The following is a 13,796-nucleotide window of genomic DNA, read 5'->3' as shown; positions in this document are numbered from 1 at the left end:
TCCCGTGTCTTGCTCTTATTGTTAAAATCTAATAATAAGCTGGTAAACTTGGCCTAGGCTTGCTTTATCTAGAGCAGTGGTTCTCACAACAACATTTTTGGTTGCCTCAGAGTCCAGCACCAACTCTCACTGGTGGCCTCACTGACACTTTTTTCCTAAAATACTTAATTAACTTTAGGAAAAAAACAATTAAATAAGCACAGATTCACATCCAAATCATTGTAATTTATACACCTCTAACCCGATATAACACGAATTCGGATATAACGCAGCAAAGCAGCGCTCTGGGGGAGGGCGGGGCTGCATGCGCCGGCAGATTAAAGCTAGTTCGATATAACGTGGTTTCACCTATAATGTGGTAAGATTTTTTGGCTCCCAAGGACAGCGTTATATCGGGGTAGAGGTGTATTTGTAGGGTTTTTTTGGCAGACTCAATAACAAAAATAATGCTGCCCTCCCCTTCGCGCCCCCCACCCCCAGTCCAGGGCTTAATGGGTCCTGGGGCTTGCTATGAAAAGTGATATTTGTTAATATCACAGCACACTTAGGGTACATCCAGACTATCCGCCGTATCGGCGGGTAGCGATTGATTTATCAGAGATCGATATATCGTGTCTCGTTAAGACGTGATATATTGATCCCCGAACACACTCCCCGTTGACTCCGGAACTCCACCGGAGCGAGCGGCGGTAGCGGAGTCGACAGGGGAGCCGCATCCGTTGATCCCGCGCCGTGAGGACGGGAGGTAAGTCGGAATAAGATATGTCGACTTCAGCAACGGTATTCCCATAGCTAAAGTTGCGTATCTTACATCGACACCCCCCGCCCCCCCCCCAGTGTAGACCAGGCCTTAGCAGCTACCTGGGAGGCCGTGATAAGTGATATTAACAAACATACAAGTATCACTTTTCACAGATAGCTAGTAAATCTGCTGTGAAAAGGTGATACTTGCATGTTCGTTAATATCACTTTTCTCAGCAAGCCTCAGGACCCATTAAGTCCTAGATGGGAGGAGGGGGGAGGCGGAGGCAGCAGGGGCGGGGCAATGGGGGGGATGGATGTGAGGCCTGGAAAGCAGCAGGGGCCAGGGCCAATGGGGGTGGGTGATGAGCCCCACTGTCGCGTGATCAGAGCCAGGATCTGGTATCTGCTGCCATGCGGCCAGGGCCGGGGCTCAGTGCGCTCAGCCAGAAACTAGAGCTGGGGACAGGAACTGCGTAGCCGGAGCCAGGGATCGGAGCCCGCTGCCGCGCAGCCAGAGCTATGGGTCAGCGTCTGGGGCCAGTGCCTGCCACTGCACAGCCAGAGCCCCGAGCTGGGTGCCGGAGCCCAGGGGTGCATGGCTGGAGCCAGGAGTCAGTGCCCGCCACTGTGTGGCTGGAGCCAGTGCTTGCTGCTGCATGGCCAGGGTCAGGGGTTGGCACCCAGGGCCAGCTCCCTTCACCGCGTGGCCGGAGACCAGGAACAGAGCTGTGGGTCGGCGCCTGCTGCCGCTCATCTGGGGTAGGGGATCAAGGACTGGGGCCTCACGACCGGAGCTGTGGTGCAGCTGAGGCAGGGGATCAGCACCAGGGGCTAGAGCCACCGCATGGCTGGAACTGGGGCTGGAGGCTGACTGAAGCTCCGCAGCCAGAGCCAGGGGCCAGCCCCTGCTGCCCCACGGCCAGGGCCATGGGTTGGCACCCAAAGCCCCATGGTTGGAGCCTGCTGCCAGGCGGCTGAGGCTGGAGGTTGGCCCCTGCGGCCAATGCCTGCCACTGCTGCAGAGCCCGGGATTGGAGCCGGGAGCCAGCTAGAGCCTGGGGGGAGGGTCAGTACCCCCTGTCCCACAGTCAGAGCCTGGGGCTGCACGACGAGGTTCCTGAAGTCCCGCTGCTGAGCCTGCCGCCCAAACCCCATCCCCACAGCGTGGGTCAAGAACTCAACTTGCTCCTGCAGAGTTGTGACTCACCTCTCTCCAGAGGCGGTTCAGGATGGTGCATCCAGGAACAACAAGGAGGAAGAGGAAGGGGCCGATGCTTCCCCTTCCTCCCTCCCCCATCACTGCCCAGGAAGCTGTCGTGGCCGCACGAAAAGCCCTTGGTGCCTGCATGTGGCCACGGTAGCCGCATTTTAGAAATGTTGATCTAGAGCAGGGGTGGGCAAACTTTTTGGCCTGAGGGCTACATCAGGGTATGGAAATTGTATGGCGGGCCATGAATGAACACGAAATTTGGGGGTAGTGATGTGGGAGGGGGTTCCAGGCTGGGACCGAGGGGTTCGGAGGGCAGGAGGGGGATCAGGACTGGGGCGGGGGTTGGGGTATGTGGGAAGGGTGTGAGGGCTCCAGCTGGGGGTGCGGGCTCTGGGGTGGGGCCGGGGATGAGGGGTTTGGGGTACAGGAGGGTGCTCCAGGCTGTGACCAATGTGTTCAGACATCAGGGATGGGGGGGGGGGGGCAGGTAAGGGCTCTGGCTGGGGATGAGGGGCTTGGGGTACAAGAGGAGGCTCTGGGCTGGGATCGAGGGGTTCGGAGGGTGGGAGGGGGATCAGGGCTATGGCAGGGGGTTGGGGCATGGGGGGGGCTCAGGGGTCCAGGCTCTGGGCGGTGCTTACCGCAAGCAGCTCCCGGAAGCATGTCTCCTCTCTGTCTCCGAGGTGCGGCCAGGTGGCTCTACGCGCTGCCCTATCCTCAGGCGCAACTCCTGCAGCTCCCACTCCTGCATCTCCCATTGGCCGGGAACCACGGCCAACGGGAGCTGCGGGGGCGGTGCCTGCAGACAGGGCAACGCGCAGAGCCGCCTGGCCACGGCTCCGTATACTACGTAGGAGCAGGAGTGGGGTCATGCCGGCTGCTTCCTGGAAGCCACACGGAGCGGGGCAAACCCCTGGCCCCGCTGCCTGGTGGGAGCTGAGGGCCAGATTAAATGGTCTGACAGGCCGGATGTGGCCTGCGGGCCGTAGTTTGCCCACCCCTGATCTAGAGTATGGTATAATGAATGATGGTAGTGACAAAGGCAAACCTATTATTCTTGGTAGTCCTGGTGGGGACAGCAGTGCATCAGCTTTGTGACATGTGAGAAACTGATTCCGTTCTGGGCTCCTAAACCTCAGATAGAGCTGCAAGTGTAGGGCACACAGGACTAAACTGATATGAGGGTCCTTTATTACCTGGTAGCAGTGACCCCTTGGTTTTTGGCTAGATATCAAACTTGTTCTGTCCTTTTTTATGTGAAAGGGCAGTGATCACAAGGCAGGTTCATCAGAGTAGCAGATATAAGGTGGGAATATACTAAAGGTTCCAGGGAAACAGTTCAGAGACCACCAGGTTATTCAAATAATTTAAAAAATGACCTAAGCATTACTAGAGCATGCTAGAGAAGTTGGCTCTGATGAAAAGGACTGTCAGGTAAATCTCAGCAGTTCCCCTAAATGAGAATAGGCACTTGTAAAATACCTGCTCTTAAAAATATTAAATCAACATGGTTTACATTTTAAAAAGAGTTAAACCTTCTGATTTATAGTTAAACTATATAATAGCTAAATAGTAGTGTACATTAGCCAATCTCCAGATTTGTCTCTAACCAGATGATCTTTTGGATGTGTCCACATGTAATTCTGAAATCTTGTTTTGAAAGTGGAATAAAAGGCACTTTAAAAAAAAATTGTTATTGTCATACCTTGCTTCCTTTTCTAGGCTTCACCCCAGTATCACAGAAAGTTCTTCTCTTCTTTTTAAGTCTGGGTTTATTCAGTTACAATACAGCCAATTCCTTATTTACCATTTATTTCCTTGAAGGCAGTAATGTACAGCAGCATAGAACTTACTGTATTTGCCTAGAGGCAGTGGTGTTATAGTGTACAGTGGGGGTAGCTAACGTGTCCTTCACCCTCAAAGACAATCCTTTTATGATGAGACAGCAGTAGGAAAAGGAAACACGGCTTCGTCCAAAGTGAATCATTTAGTATTTGATGCTGGAGAACAAAATGGTCAAATCTACAAGAATTCACCCTCAAAAGAAATCCTATGTGTTTATAGTTTTTTTTCCATACTGAAACAGTTATTCTGTTTTTTTTTTTTTCCCCTCACCTGGTCCGTTCAGATTCTGTGTATCATTTACTTTTCACTTTCATGAATTATTTTCCCCTCATTTGGCAGAGCAGTTGGCAAAGTGCCTTCTCTCTCTGTATTGACTTTATTTAAAAAAAAAAAAAGAAAGGTATTTAGAGAGGAGGAAGCTAAAGCAATCTAGTACACAGCACTACTGGATTTCTAGATAGTATTTCCAGGTAGTACTGGTGAATCACTTCTTTGTAATAAGATCCCAGGTGCTCCTCAGAGGACATAATCCATAGCTATAGGGATTGCCTATACAGTAGTAAAGAATCCTGTTTTTAAGAGTTTAGGAAAACTAGCATATTAGGGTTAAGCCTGTGAATAAGGAGAATGCTGTGTAAATTGTAAATGCCTATAAATGTTAGATGGGCTGGGGGTTGATTAACATTTGTGGCTTTTTCTCAAAAAGTCTAATCATGAGACTTGCTGAGTGTCTCATGCAGGTTCAGGCCCAAATGGCCACACTGAAATTTCTGACAGACAGACCCACTGCTGTTGAGCAAAAGCAGCATCTGCAAACAACTCTGTTTCTTCATTTCTCTCCCATTTGTGTCCATTCTCTCCTTGGGGCATGGCTGACTGTACTTTCCTTCTTACGTTGTAAATCTGTCTGTTACCACAGTAACACACTCTGTGTGTGCTGTCTCTTGTTGAATTCTTTTTCCATGTCTTCATCACTCTGTGCTGTGACTATTGAAATTCATTGCTCTAGGGCTTCCCCAAGTCCCAGCTGTCCAAACTCTAGCATGTACTGCTACCTGTCTTCTCACACAATGAAAAGTAACCTCATCACTGCCCTCACGCCCTCAGAATTATCCAGTTGGGTCCAGTTTGATGATATCCTCCTTGTGTTTAAAACCACAAGCAGACCTGCTCCAGCCGGCCTCACAGACCTTGTCCGTCTCTGCACTGGCCTCCTTTCTGTCTCTTTGAGTAGTGTTATAACTGTTGATGCAAAAGCCTTTACCTCAGCAGCTCCTGCCATTGCCAATGACCTGCCTATATCTATCTTCCTACTTGACTCCCAATCTTGCTTAAAAATATATTCCTCTTCCTATTGTTTTAGATCTATAGTTCTATTATTGAAGTTTATAAAGCATTTGGCATACAATTTTTGTATGAAATAGGCTAGATAACTTTATTGTATTAAAATAAGCTCTCACTGTTAAAATCCATCACAATGTTAAACTGTTTTTTCTTAATTGTCTCTTAGAATTTGGAATGGTCTCCCTGATATTTTCTGCAGCACTAGCCTACTTCCCATCACGCCCTCCATTTCCTCCCAGTGTGGCTGCAGCTAGTCAGCGGCTCAGCTATAGGAGAAGTTTTTGTCGGCTATTAAGGTAGGTTCTCCTGGGGACAGCTTGGGTTTACAGTTCAAAGCCAATTCAGCTTTTTTTAAACCTACATTTAAAAAGCAAAACAACAGAACATGTGCTTTAATCTTTTCGCTGAAGAACAAACAAGTTAATTTGTAGTGCCTTGTAATCAAATTAAATATTAATACATAGACATGAAAGAACACTAGATGTTAAAAAGTGGAGTCATTAATTATTAACTATTTTCAAAAATATTGCAAACCACATGTCAGAGTCATTTAGCATCAACATCACAGCCTCTAAATATTTTTGTTACAATGAATACAAGACAATTAAAGGGATGTGCTCTGTAAAGTGTTGAGGTAATTTAACATTGTGAATAACTGAGCATTAAATTGTTTTCTTCATTTTCAGTGCTCTTAAGCTGCCAACATTGCTCATTATGTTGGAATAACTTGGGGTCCAGTTCCCCATTCAAATGTGAGCCCCACAACCCTTGCTATGATGAAAGAAGTACGCAAATGCATCTAAAGCAGAATTTGTCCTATTGAGTCCAGTTAATTGCATATGGTGTTAAAATGCAAAATGGGGGAATGGAAAATAAGTCATATTGCTGGACAAGGTCTCAGATTAAACATTTTCAGTGTTTTTAATTTTGTTATGAAGAAAATGTCCTAATGCTGCTTCCTTTCTCCCACCCGGGGTCGGTCTTGTGTATTTAAACTGAAAGCTCTTCAGGGCAGGGACTATTTCTTTCTATGTGCTCATATAGCACCTAACACAATGGCATCCTGATATTAGATGGGTCCTCTCGGCACTGCTGTAATACAAATAATAAGTAATATTAAAGGCCTGGATCCCGTAACTGATAGCGCAAAGGTGAACTGTTATGCCCATGCACAATCCAGTTGACTTCAGTGGAACTCTGCTCATGTGCAGCAGTCTACCACCATGCTGTCAGTAGCAGGAATAGAATCATTGTGTAAACGGGACCATTTAGGATGGAATATCTGTAAAGCTTTTTTAACTAAGCAATTATTAGAGAGCAATAAAATCATACTTGTCATAACTCTGTGCCTTCTTTACTTGCATTTAAAGCCTGCAAAAATTATTCCTCTCTTCTTCTTGTTCTTAGGGAAATCATTTCCAATCAGAAATGCTCAATTTCTGCTATTTGGAACCTGGCTAAGGCTATGTCCAAACTTCAGTTAGACACCCATGGCTGGAGTCTGGGTTCTGGAACCCTTCCACCTCACAGGGTCCTAAAGTCTGGGCTCCAGCCGGAGCCCAAATGTCTACACTGCAATTAAACAGCCTGAGCCCCACCAGCCCGAGTCAGCTGACACAGGCCAGCTGCAGGTTAATTTCAGTGTAGACATACTCTGTTACCAGAAGGTGTAAGGCAAGATAATCACCAAAGTGTGTCCTTTCTGGAGAAGGTTGGCAGTGAGGGAGGAGAAGGTGAGAACAGAATTGGTCAGTTAATCTGTAACATGACCTACTTGAGGTATTAAAAAATAGCAATTCCCTTGAGGGCACTGAGCACACTTATTAATGCTGCATTATGAGCCTAAACTGCTATAGGGAGAGATCTTGCCTGAGGGATGAGTTGTAAAAACGTTACTGTCAAATAAAAACCCAAACAACAACTGATTCTGCAGGTGAAATATAAAATTTCTGTTGACCGTATTCCGTTTGGGAGCCTTGTAACTAATTGGTTGTACACAGTACAGTAAACACTGGATCTGGAATACTTATAGTGTCAGCTAGTGAACTGCAAAACTCTGAATTAACAACTCACCTAAACCTTTCTTAATAAATATATCTTGCAGTTAAATAGTGAACTTATTTGTGTTTTAACAAATTGCTGTCAAGAGTCAGGATTGTCTATTGCTATTAAGTAAATGTTGTATCTTCCTCCCCTTATGCATTCTTCCATGCTGTCCCTTCCACAAGGCATTCTCTCTCTTCCTTTGTACACCAAACAATTGCCATCTCATCATTCAAAACACACTTCTCTTGGGGAGCCGTTCAGCAATAATCCATCAAAGAGGAAGGATTTATAAAAGAACGGAATCTGCTGTGCTGTGAGAGAGATCCATCATCAGTTGTGTTAGACATCAAACCATGTTGTCTGTCTAATCTACATTTTGTAGTCTTTGAGACAGGGACTCTTTCTTCTGACAGAGCTGTGTAAATTAGGGATACTCAGTTGATGAACCCTGGAGAATCCTGACTCCCTGGATTACAGAGTTAGTGTCCCTATTTTGAGATTACTTTCATATGTTGCTGATATGCATATCTGTATTTGATACATGTTGAGCCTGTGGGCTAACTCACAAGTCCATACACCAAAAAACACTTCAGCCATGAGTTTGTATCTTTTTGTTCAGGGCTTCAGTTTTATTTCTTCAAATATTTTTTTCAATTTATTTCTTCAAAATAAAACTGTTTAACATAAGTTCAACACCTCAGTCATGTCCTTTACCTCTGATGTGGTGTCTTCTTCAGGAACCTGTGTACTCCTTGCAGCCCACCTTCTTGGAATCAAGGTGAGCCTCTCTGCTCCTTTCTCCTTTGTAGTCTGCTCCCTGCAGGATTACACTCCACAGGCCAGCTACCTGGGAGTCACATATGATCTGGGTTCTTTCCCCTGACATGAGGATTCCTCCAGGAGCCTACCTACTCCCTTCAGCTCTCGCTAATAACGGAGTTTCTTGCTGACTCTTATGGAGACAAGGTGATCTTCAAGCAGTCACCAGATCCCAGTCTCACAACATCAGCTTGTAGGCAACTGAATATTCACATATGGGGGCTCAACTCAACTCAACTCAATGGGCCACCAATCTTGTTGCAATACCCTAGTCAAGACTGGGAAAAATACCCTTTCTTAGCTCCTTAGTTTAGCAGTGGTTTTTTTTACACTGAAACAGGACAAACAGCATGTCCTAGTGCTTCAGTAGGAAAAAAAAAAAAAATCCCAGTACCTGCAAATAGTTTAAAATATTTGTGTTTCAAATTAACAATAACAGGTTTAGTTTTAAAGCAGCTTGACAGTATTCGCCAATTATATACATTTAATATTTTGAAGAACCTATGTAAACTATTCTAAAGCTCATAAAACTAAGGACTCTGTGTATCTATTGCTCCTTTATGTACTAGAAGTCATAGCTTCACATGACATCTACATCCAGAAAGGAGGCCACAGAATAAGGTTGGTGCTAAATAGACATTGTCAAGGTTATTGCCAGGAAGCTGATTGACTTTGACAGGGCTCCCGTCTGAACAGTCTTGCCTTATGGAGTCTAGTAGTGTGCAATAGTTTTGTTTTCTTTTCTTTTCTTTTCTTTTCTTTTCTTTTCTTTTCTTTTCTTTTTTAAAGCTGATCCATATTTCAGGAGAATGTTTTAATAAAAAAAGGTTGATGCTAACTTTCCCATGTCATAGGCATGTATATATTATGATGGGAAATAATGTGGGTGCAGTGGTTGATAGTGTGACAGGCAGCAACGCGCTTGCTTTTTCTGTACAATTTTTGGATGGAGTAATTGCAAAGATAAATACACATGGCCAGATTCTTGGCTATATTCATCTTTGCATTACCTTCTAATGCTGGGGCTGCTGAAAACAAAGCCAGCCCCCAGGTGTATGTTAAAGTAGCCCAAAGGCTGCTGCAACTCATATTGTCTATTAATAGGTCCAAGGAGACAAAATGACAGCTTAAGATTGGCATAACATAAGATTGCCTCAGCTATGCACCCTTTTCTCTCCTCAAGTCCCTAATGCTGGTACAGGGGGTGGCATAAGTGACTGTCACCAGAGGGGCCCCTTACATAGATGTGATTCTCATGGGCTGGATACAGCAGCTTATGGCCAGAATCCATTGGCAAAATAGCCATACCACAGCCAAGGAGCTGATTCATAGCCAAAAGGCAAGACGATCCAGATGAGACCACCATCAACTTAATCTCCCCCGTTAGTGTCTCTTTTCAGTCTAGAAGGAAGACTAGATATGCAATCATGTACCCAGAATTTGTGACTATTTGACAGACAGTATTTTGGAACAAGTTCGGTCCCTTCTTTAGAAAGTGCCCAAACAGGTAGAACATTTTCCATTGTGTTTTATTCTGCAAGCATTGACATACCTTCCAAATGTGAAATGTTAAATAATTTTGGAAAATAGCACTGAGTACAAAAGGCAATCTGCCCTCTTAGACTCCAAGAATGCACAAGGTAGACCAGAGTCAAGGAGGAGAAAGTGGGCCTAGTAGATGGCGGACAAATGATGGTAGAAAACACTGTAAATGCATCTTTAAAATTGTAGTGAGAACATGAAATAACCTTACTCCTGTGTTTAGGCTTTCTTTGCACTGTTTTATTAAAAGAAAATTGACAAGTGGTATTGGGAGAAGGCCATGTTTATGTAATGTAGTTGCGTTGCTCGAGAATAGGCTGTGTGAAAGAAAAAGGGCTCCAGGTAAATGTTGGCTATGTTCTTTAGATCTTCTTATGGAATAAAACAAATGTGACCTCTGAAATTCTGAACATTTCAGAGAATGTTCTAAGATCTTTTCCTCAGCTTCAATAGTTGTGTGAACTAGCAAATTGCCCCTTCATGTCTAGGGAACTGGTGCTGATCAATTTCAGTCCTATGGAACCTGCTTTGAGGGAGGCCTTTTTGTGGTTACATGAACATCCTTTGGGTAACTACCTTGGACAGAGTCCTAAAAGTAAGCGATAAAATAAACACTGTCCAAATCTTAGAAATACTAGGGTTGCTGAATGTAAAGGCACCATTTTCTGTCTTCCTCTTTATTCCAAAACTGGAATACTTTAGATGGAGAGCAAGCTGCTCTCAGTAGAGGTTTTGTGCATGCTGTCAGTTACAGTAATGCTGTTGCTTTAGGTGATTGTTTTAGGACTCGTCGTGTCAACTCCTGTTTAACTTTGTAGGGTGAAGATGATGACAAACCTTTTGATTGTTTCACCTTCAATGAACAGTGAAGGTGAATCTTTTTAACTGAAAAAATCCTGATTTCTTTAGAAGAGATTCTTAGTCTTGTGTGTGTATTTGTCTCTCTCTCTCTCTCTCTCCACCGCTTTTTATGGTTTAAATTGCTGATGTTTTCCACTCTTGCTACTGTTCCCTTCTCCCTCTTCCCCAAAGAAAGAAAAAGGCATTAAGTACTATTAGCTGAATAATATGTGTAAACGTATTCAGAGTATAGTGTATTTGAACTGGAGCCCTGTTTCACCCATAATGTTGACAGTAATTTTGTCTCCCTGAGGCAGTGATTCTGGGTTCTAAGTTTGCACATTGTTGGTTCTCATTCTTGCCTGAAATTTCAGCATTCTTCTTTCTGTTATCTTCCTTGAAAGTTGAATTCAGAATTCAAATGGCATTGGCTTGTATCCAGATAAATACCCAATCTCTTTCAAGACTACCATGAGTGCTTCTTACAGTTACACTCTTCCACTGGCTGGTTTAGAGTACCTTGTTAACTATAACTCCATTTGTCTCCCCCACACTCCCAATGTGAATGGGTCACAAACACTGTGTTAGAATCGTAGGACTGGAAGAGACCTTAAGAGGCCATCTAGTCCAGTCCCCTGCACTCATGGCAGGACTAAATATTATCTAGACCATCCCTGACAGGTGTTTGTCTAACCTGCTCTTAAAAATCTCCAATGATGGAGATTCCACAACCTCCCTAGGCAATTTATTCCAGTGCTTAACCACCCTGACAAGAAGTTTTTCAAGCTAAACCGCCCTTGCTGCAATTTAAGCCCATTGCTTCTTGTCCTATCTTCAGAGGTTAAGGAGAACAATTCTTCTCCTTTCTCTTTGTAACAACCTTTTATGTACTTGAAAACTGTTATCATGTCCCCTCTCAGTCGTCTTTTCTCCAGACAAAACAAACCCAATTCTTTCAATCTTCCCTCATAGGTCATGTTTTCTAGACCTCTAATCATTTTTGTTGCTCTTCTCTGGACTTTTTCCGATTTGTCCCCATCTTTCATGAAATGTGGCACCCAGAACTGGACGTAATACTCCAGTTGAGACCTAATCAGCGCGGAGTAGTGTGGAAGAATTACTTCTCTTGCCTTGCTTACAACACTCCTGCTAATACATCCCAGAATGATGTTTTTTTGCAACAGTGTTACACTGTTGACCCATATTTAGCTTGTGATCCGCTATGACCCCCAGATCCCTTTCCACAGTACTCCTTCTTAGGCAATCATTTCCCATTTTGTATATGTGCAACTGATTGTTCCTTCCTAACTGGAGTACTTTGCATTAGTCCTTATTGAATATGAGGAACATATGAGGAATTTCTGAAAAGTTTATTGCTTACAATATTGACTTTTTCACTGTACTTTTCTATGATGCTTCTACAGAAAATGGGAACAGCAACATTTAAACAAGTGGGGATTTCAAATAACAGGACTGTATTCCAAATACATTCGTTGGAGGAAAGGTGTTCTACTGCTGAGCTAGAATTCTTGGGTTCTGTTCCTCTTTCTGCTGCGAACTCACTGTCACCTTGGGGGGAAATTACTGAAGGCATATTTTCAAATAAAAGTACCTAAATTGTGCCAACATAATACATGTGCGGAAGCAAAATAAGACAATTAGTTTAAAATATGTATTTACATGTGCAAAAATGGATAATTATACACACACCCAGTTTCTGCTTCAAAATTATCTATGTGCACAGTTTTCTTTTACATGTGCATATTTTATGAGTTTAGCTTGGGCTCTTTTATTGTGGAAACATGGAAAAATACTTAATCTAGTTCACAGGGAGGTTTGTTTGCCGGAGTGCTTTGAGATCCTTGCATAAAAGTTCTGATATAATTGTAAATTGTTGTTTATGTTTTGCATAAGCATTCCAAAGAGTTGGATTATAATATTTTTATGTTTTTGTTTAAGTAGAAAATAAGTTTTAAGAAAATAAATTTGTGATGTGTAATGCAAGTGACAAGCTGGTAGGGCAAGGAGAGAATGCAGTAAATTTCCTTTTCTCAAAGAAAGTAAACAGCAAGAGTACCTTGAAGAATATGAATCTCTGAATTTATATATGAAATATGCTTTTGTCACACTGAATTTATGCTTTTTGGTTTTTAATATGTTAACACTGCATAGACTGTCAATGTAATAAAATAGCATAAGAAACTGAATTTCTTGTGAAGACAAAGAAAGTCTGAGAACCTAGCATGTTCCAAAAATCAAGAAGGTGCCATTGATACGCACATAGTAAATGCTTTTTCTTTAATAACATGGTGCCAGGCAGTAACTTCTCAGCCCTTGGAATTTCAGTGAAATAGCCAAATACTATACTTGATTTTTCTGACTCACTCTTTAGATGTCTACTTTTCTTCTTAATGGGCGGAATATAGATTCTAGGGTACAATTTACTCTTGAAGTTAATCTGAGCCATTTCTAATACAAACAGCAGCTAACTGCATATATGTTGTCTTCACAGCAATTTCCGTTTTTTGATGATTGCGTTAGCCTATGCTATACCGTTGGGTGTTTTCTCTGGCTGGTCTGGTGTTCTGGACTTGATATTAACACCAGTTCACGTCAGCCAAGTAAGTATTTACATGCAGCAGCTGCTGTATTTCATAGGTATTTTGTTAGATTTGTAATGGTGTTTGAGCTGATGTACATATTCCCTACCTTAGTTTTTCTCACTGTTTTCTGGAACTATCAATATATACGCACCACTTCACTACTGAAATATAAAACAAAACAAACTTTTAGCATTGACATACCAAAAGTTATTGTGGCTCCCCCTGCTGATTCTACAGTGGCAGTTCATATTTTCAGAGCGGTACGCACCTATTGATGTTAATAAAGAGGCAAATAAATAAAAGGGAGTAGTGTTGGCTGCTGTACCTTCACAAATAGTGAAGGAAAAGAAAATCAATGTTTGCCAAATTGAAAGGACAAAATCAGTAGAGAGAGAGATTTTATTTTTAAGCCTCTAATAGGGTATCATAGAAATCCAGATGACAGTCCCCAGCAGATTCCAATATAAAGAGAGGTCACATTCGGGACATAGACTATTTGACCATATCCTTTCAACTAAATTATATTCCCTTTGAATTTCTTAGAAAAGTCCATCAGTTTTTTTGCTAGGATTTGTCAGTAACCCTCCCCCCCTTCACTCTTCCCCCTACCTCCTTTTTTCAAAGTACACCTCTACCCCAATATAACGCTGTCCTCGGGAGCCAAAAAATCTTACTGAGTTATAGGTGAAACCGTGTTGTATCGAACTTGATTTGATCCGCCAGAGCGTGCAGCCCCGTCCCCCAGGAGCGCTGCTTTACTGCGTTATATCAGAATTCGTGTTATATCGGGTCGCGTTATATCG

General features: G+C 43.3%; 1 protein-coding gene across 1 annotated transcript in view; it reads left to right on the top strand.

The window, feature by feature from the left end:
• The window catches only part of SLC49A4 (solute carrier family 49 member 4), a 129,836-nt gene that overhangs the window by 79,491 nt on the left and 36,549 nt on the right, over positions 1-13,796 (top strand). Inside the window, exons 4-5 of the mRNA XM_054044021.1 lie at positions 5,310-5,439; positions 12,903-13,011. Coding sequence (XP_053899996.1) covers positions 5,310-5,439; positions 12,903-13,011 — 239 coding nt within the window. The remainder of the gene's footprint in view (positions 1-5,309; positions 5,440-12,902; positions 13,012-13,796) is intronic.

This window comes from Malaclemys terrapin, chromosome 11 (genome assembly GCF_027887155.1).
Source record: "Malaclemys terrapin pileata isolate rMalTer1 chromosome 11, rMalTer1.hap1, whole genome shotgun sequence".
In the NCBI taxonomy this organism is placed as follows: domain Eukaryota; kingdom Metazoa; phylum Chordata; order Testudines; family Emydidae; genus Malaclemys; species Malaclemys terrapin.
This window is presented reverse-complemented; position numbering and strand designations above follow the sequence as displayed.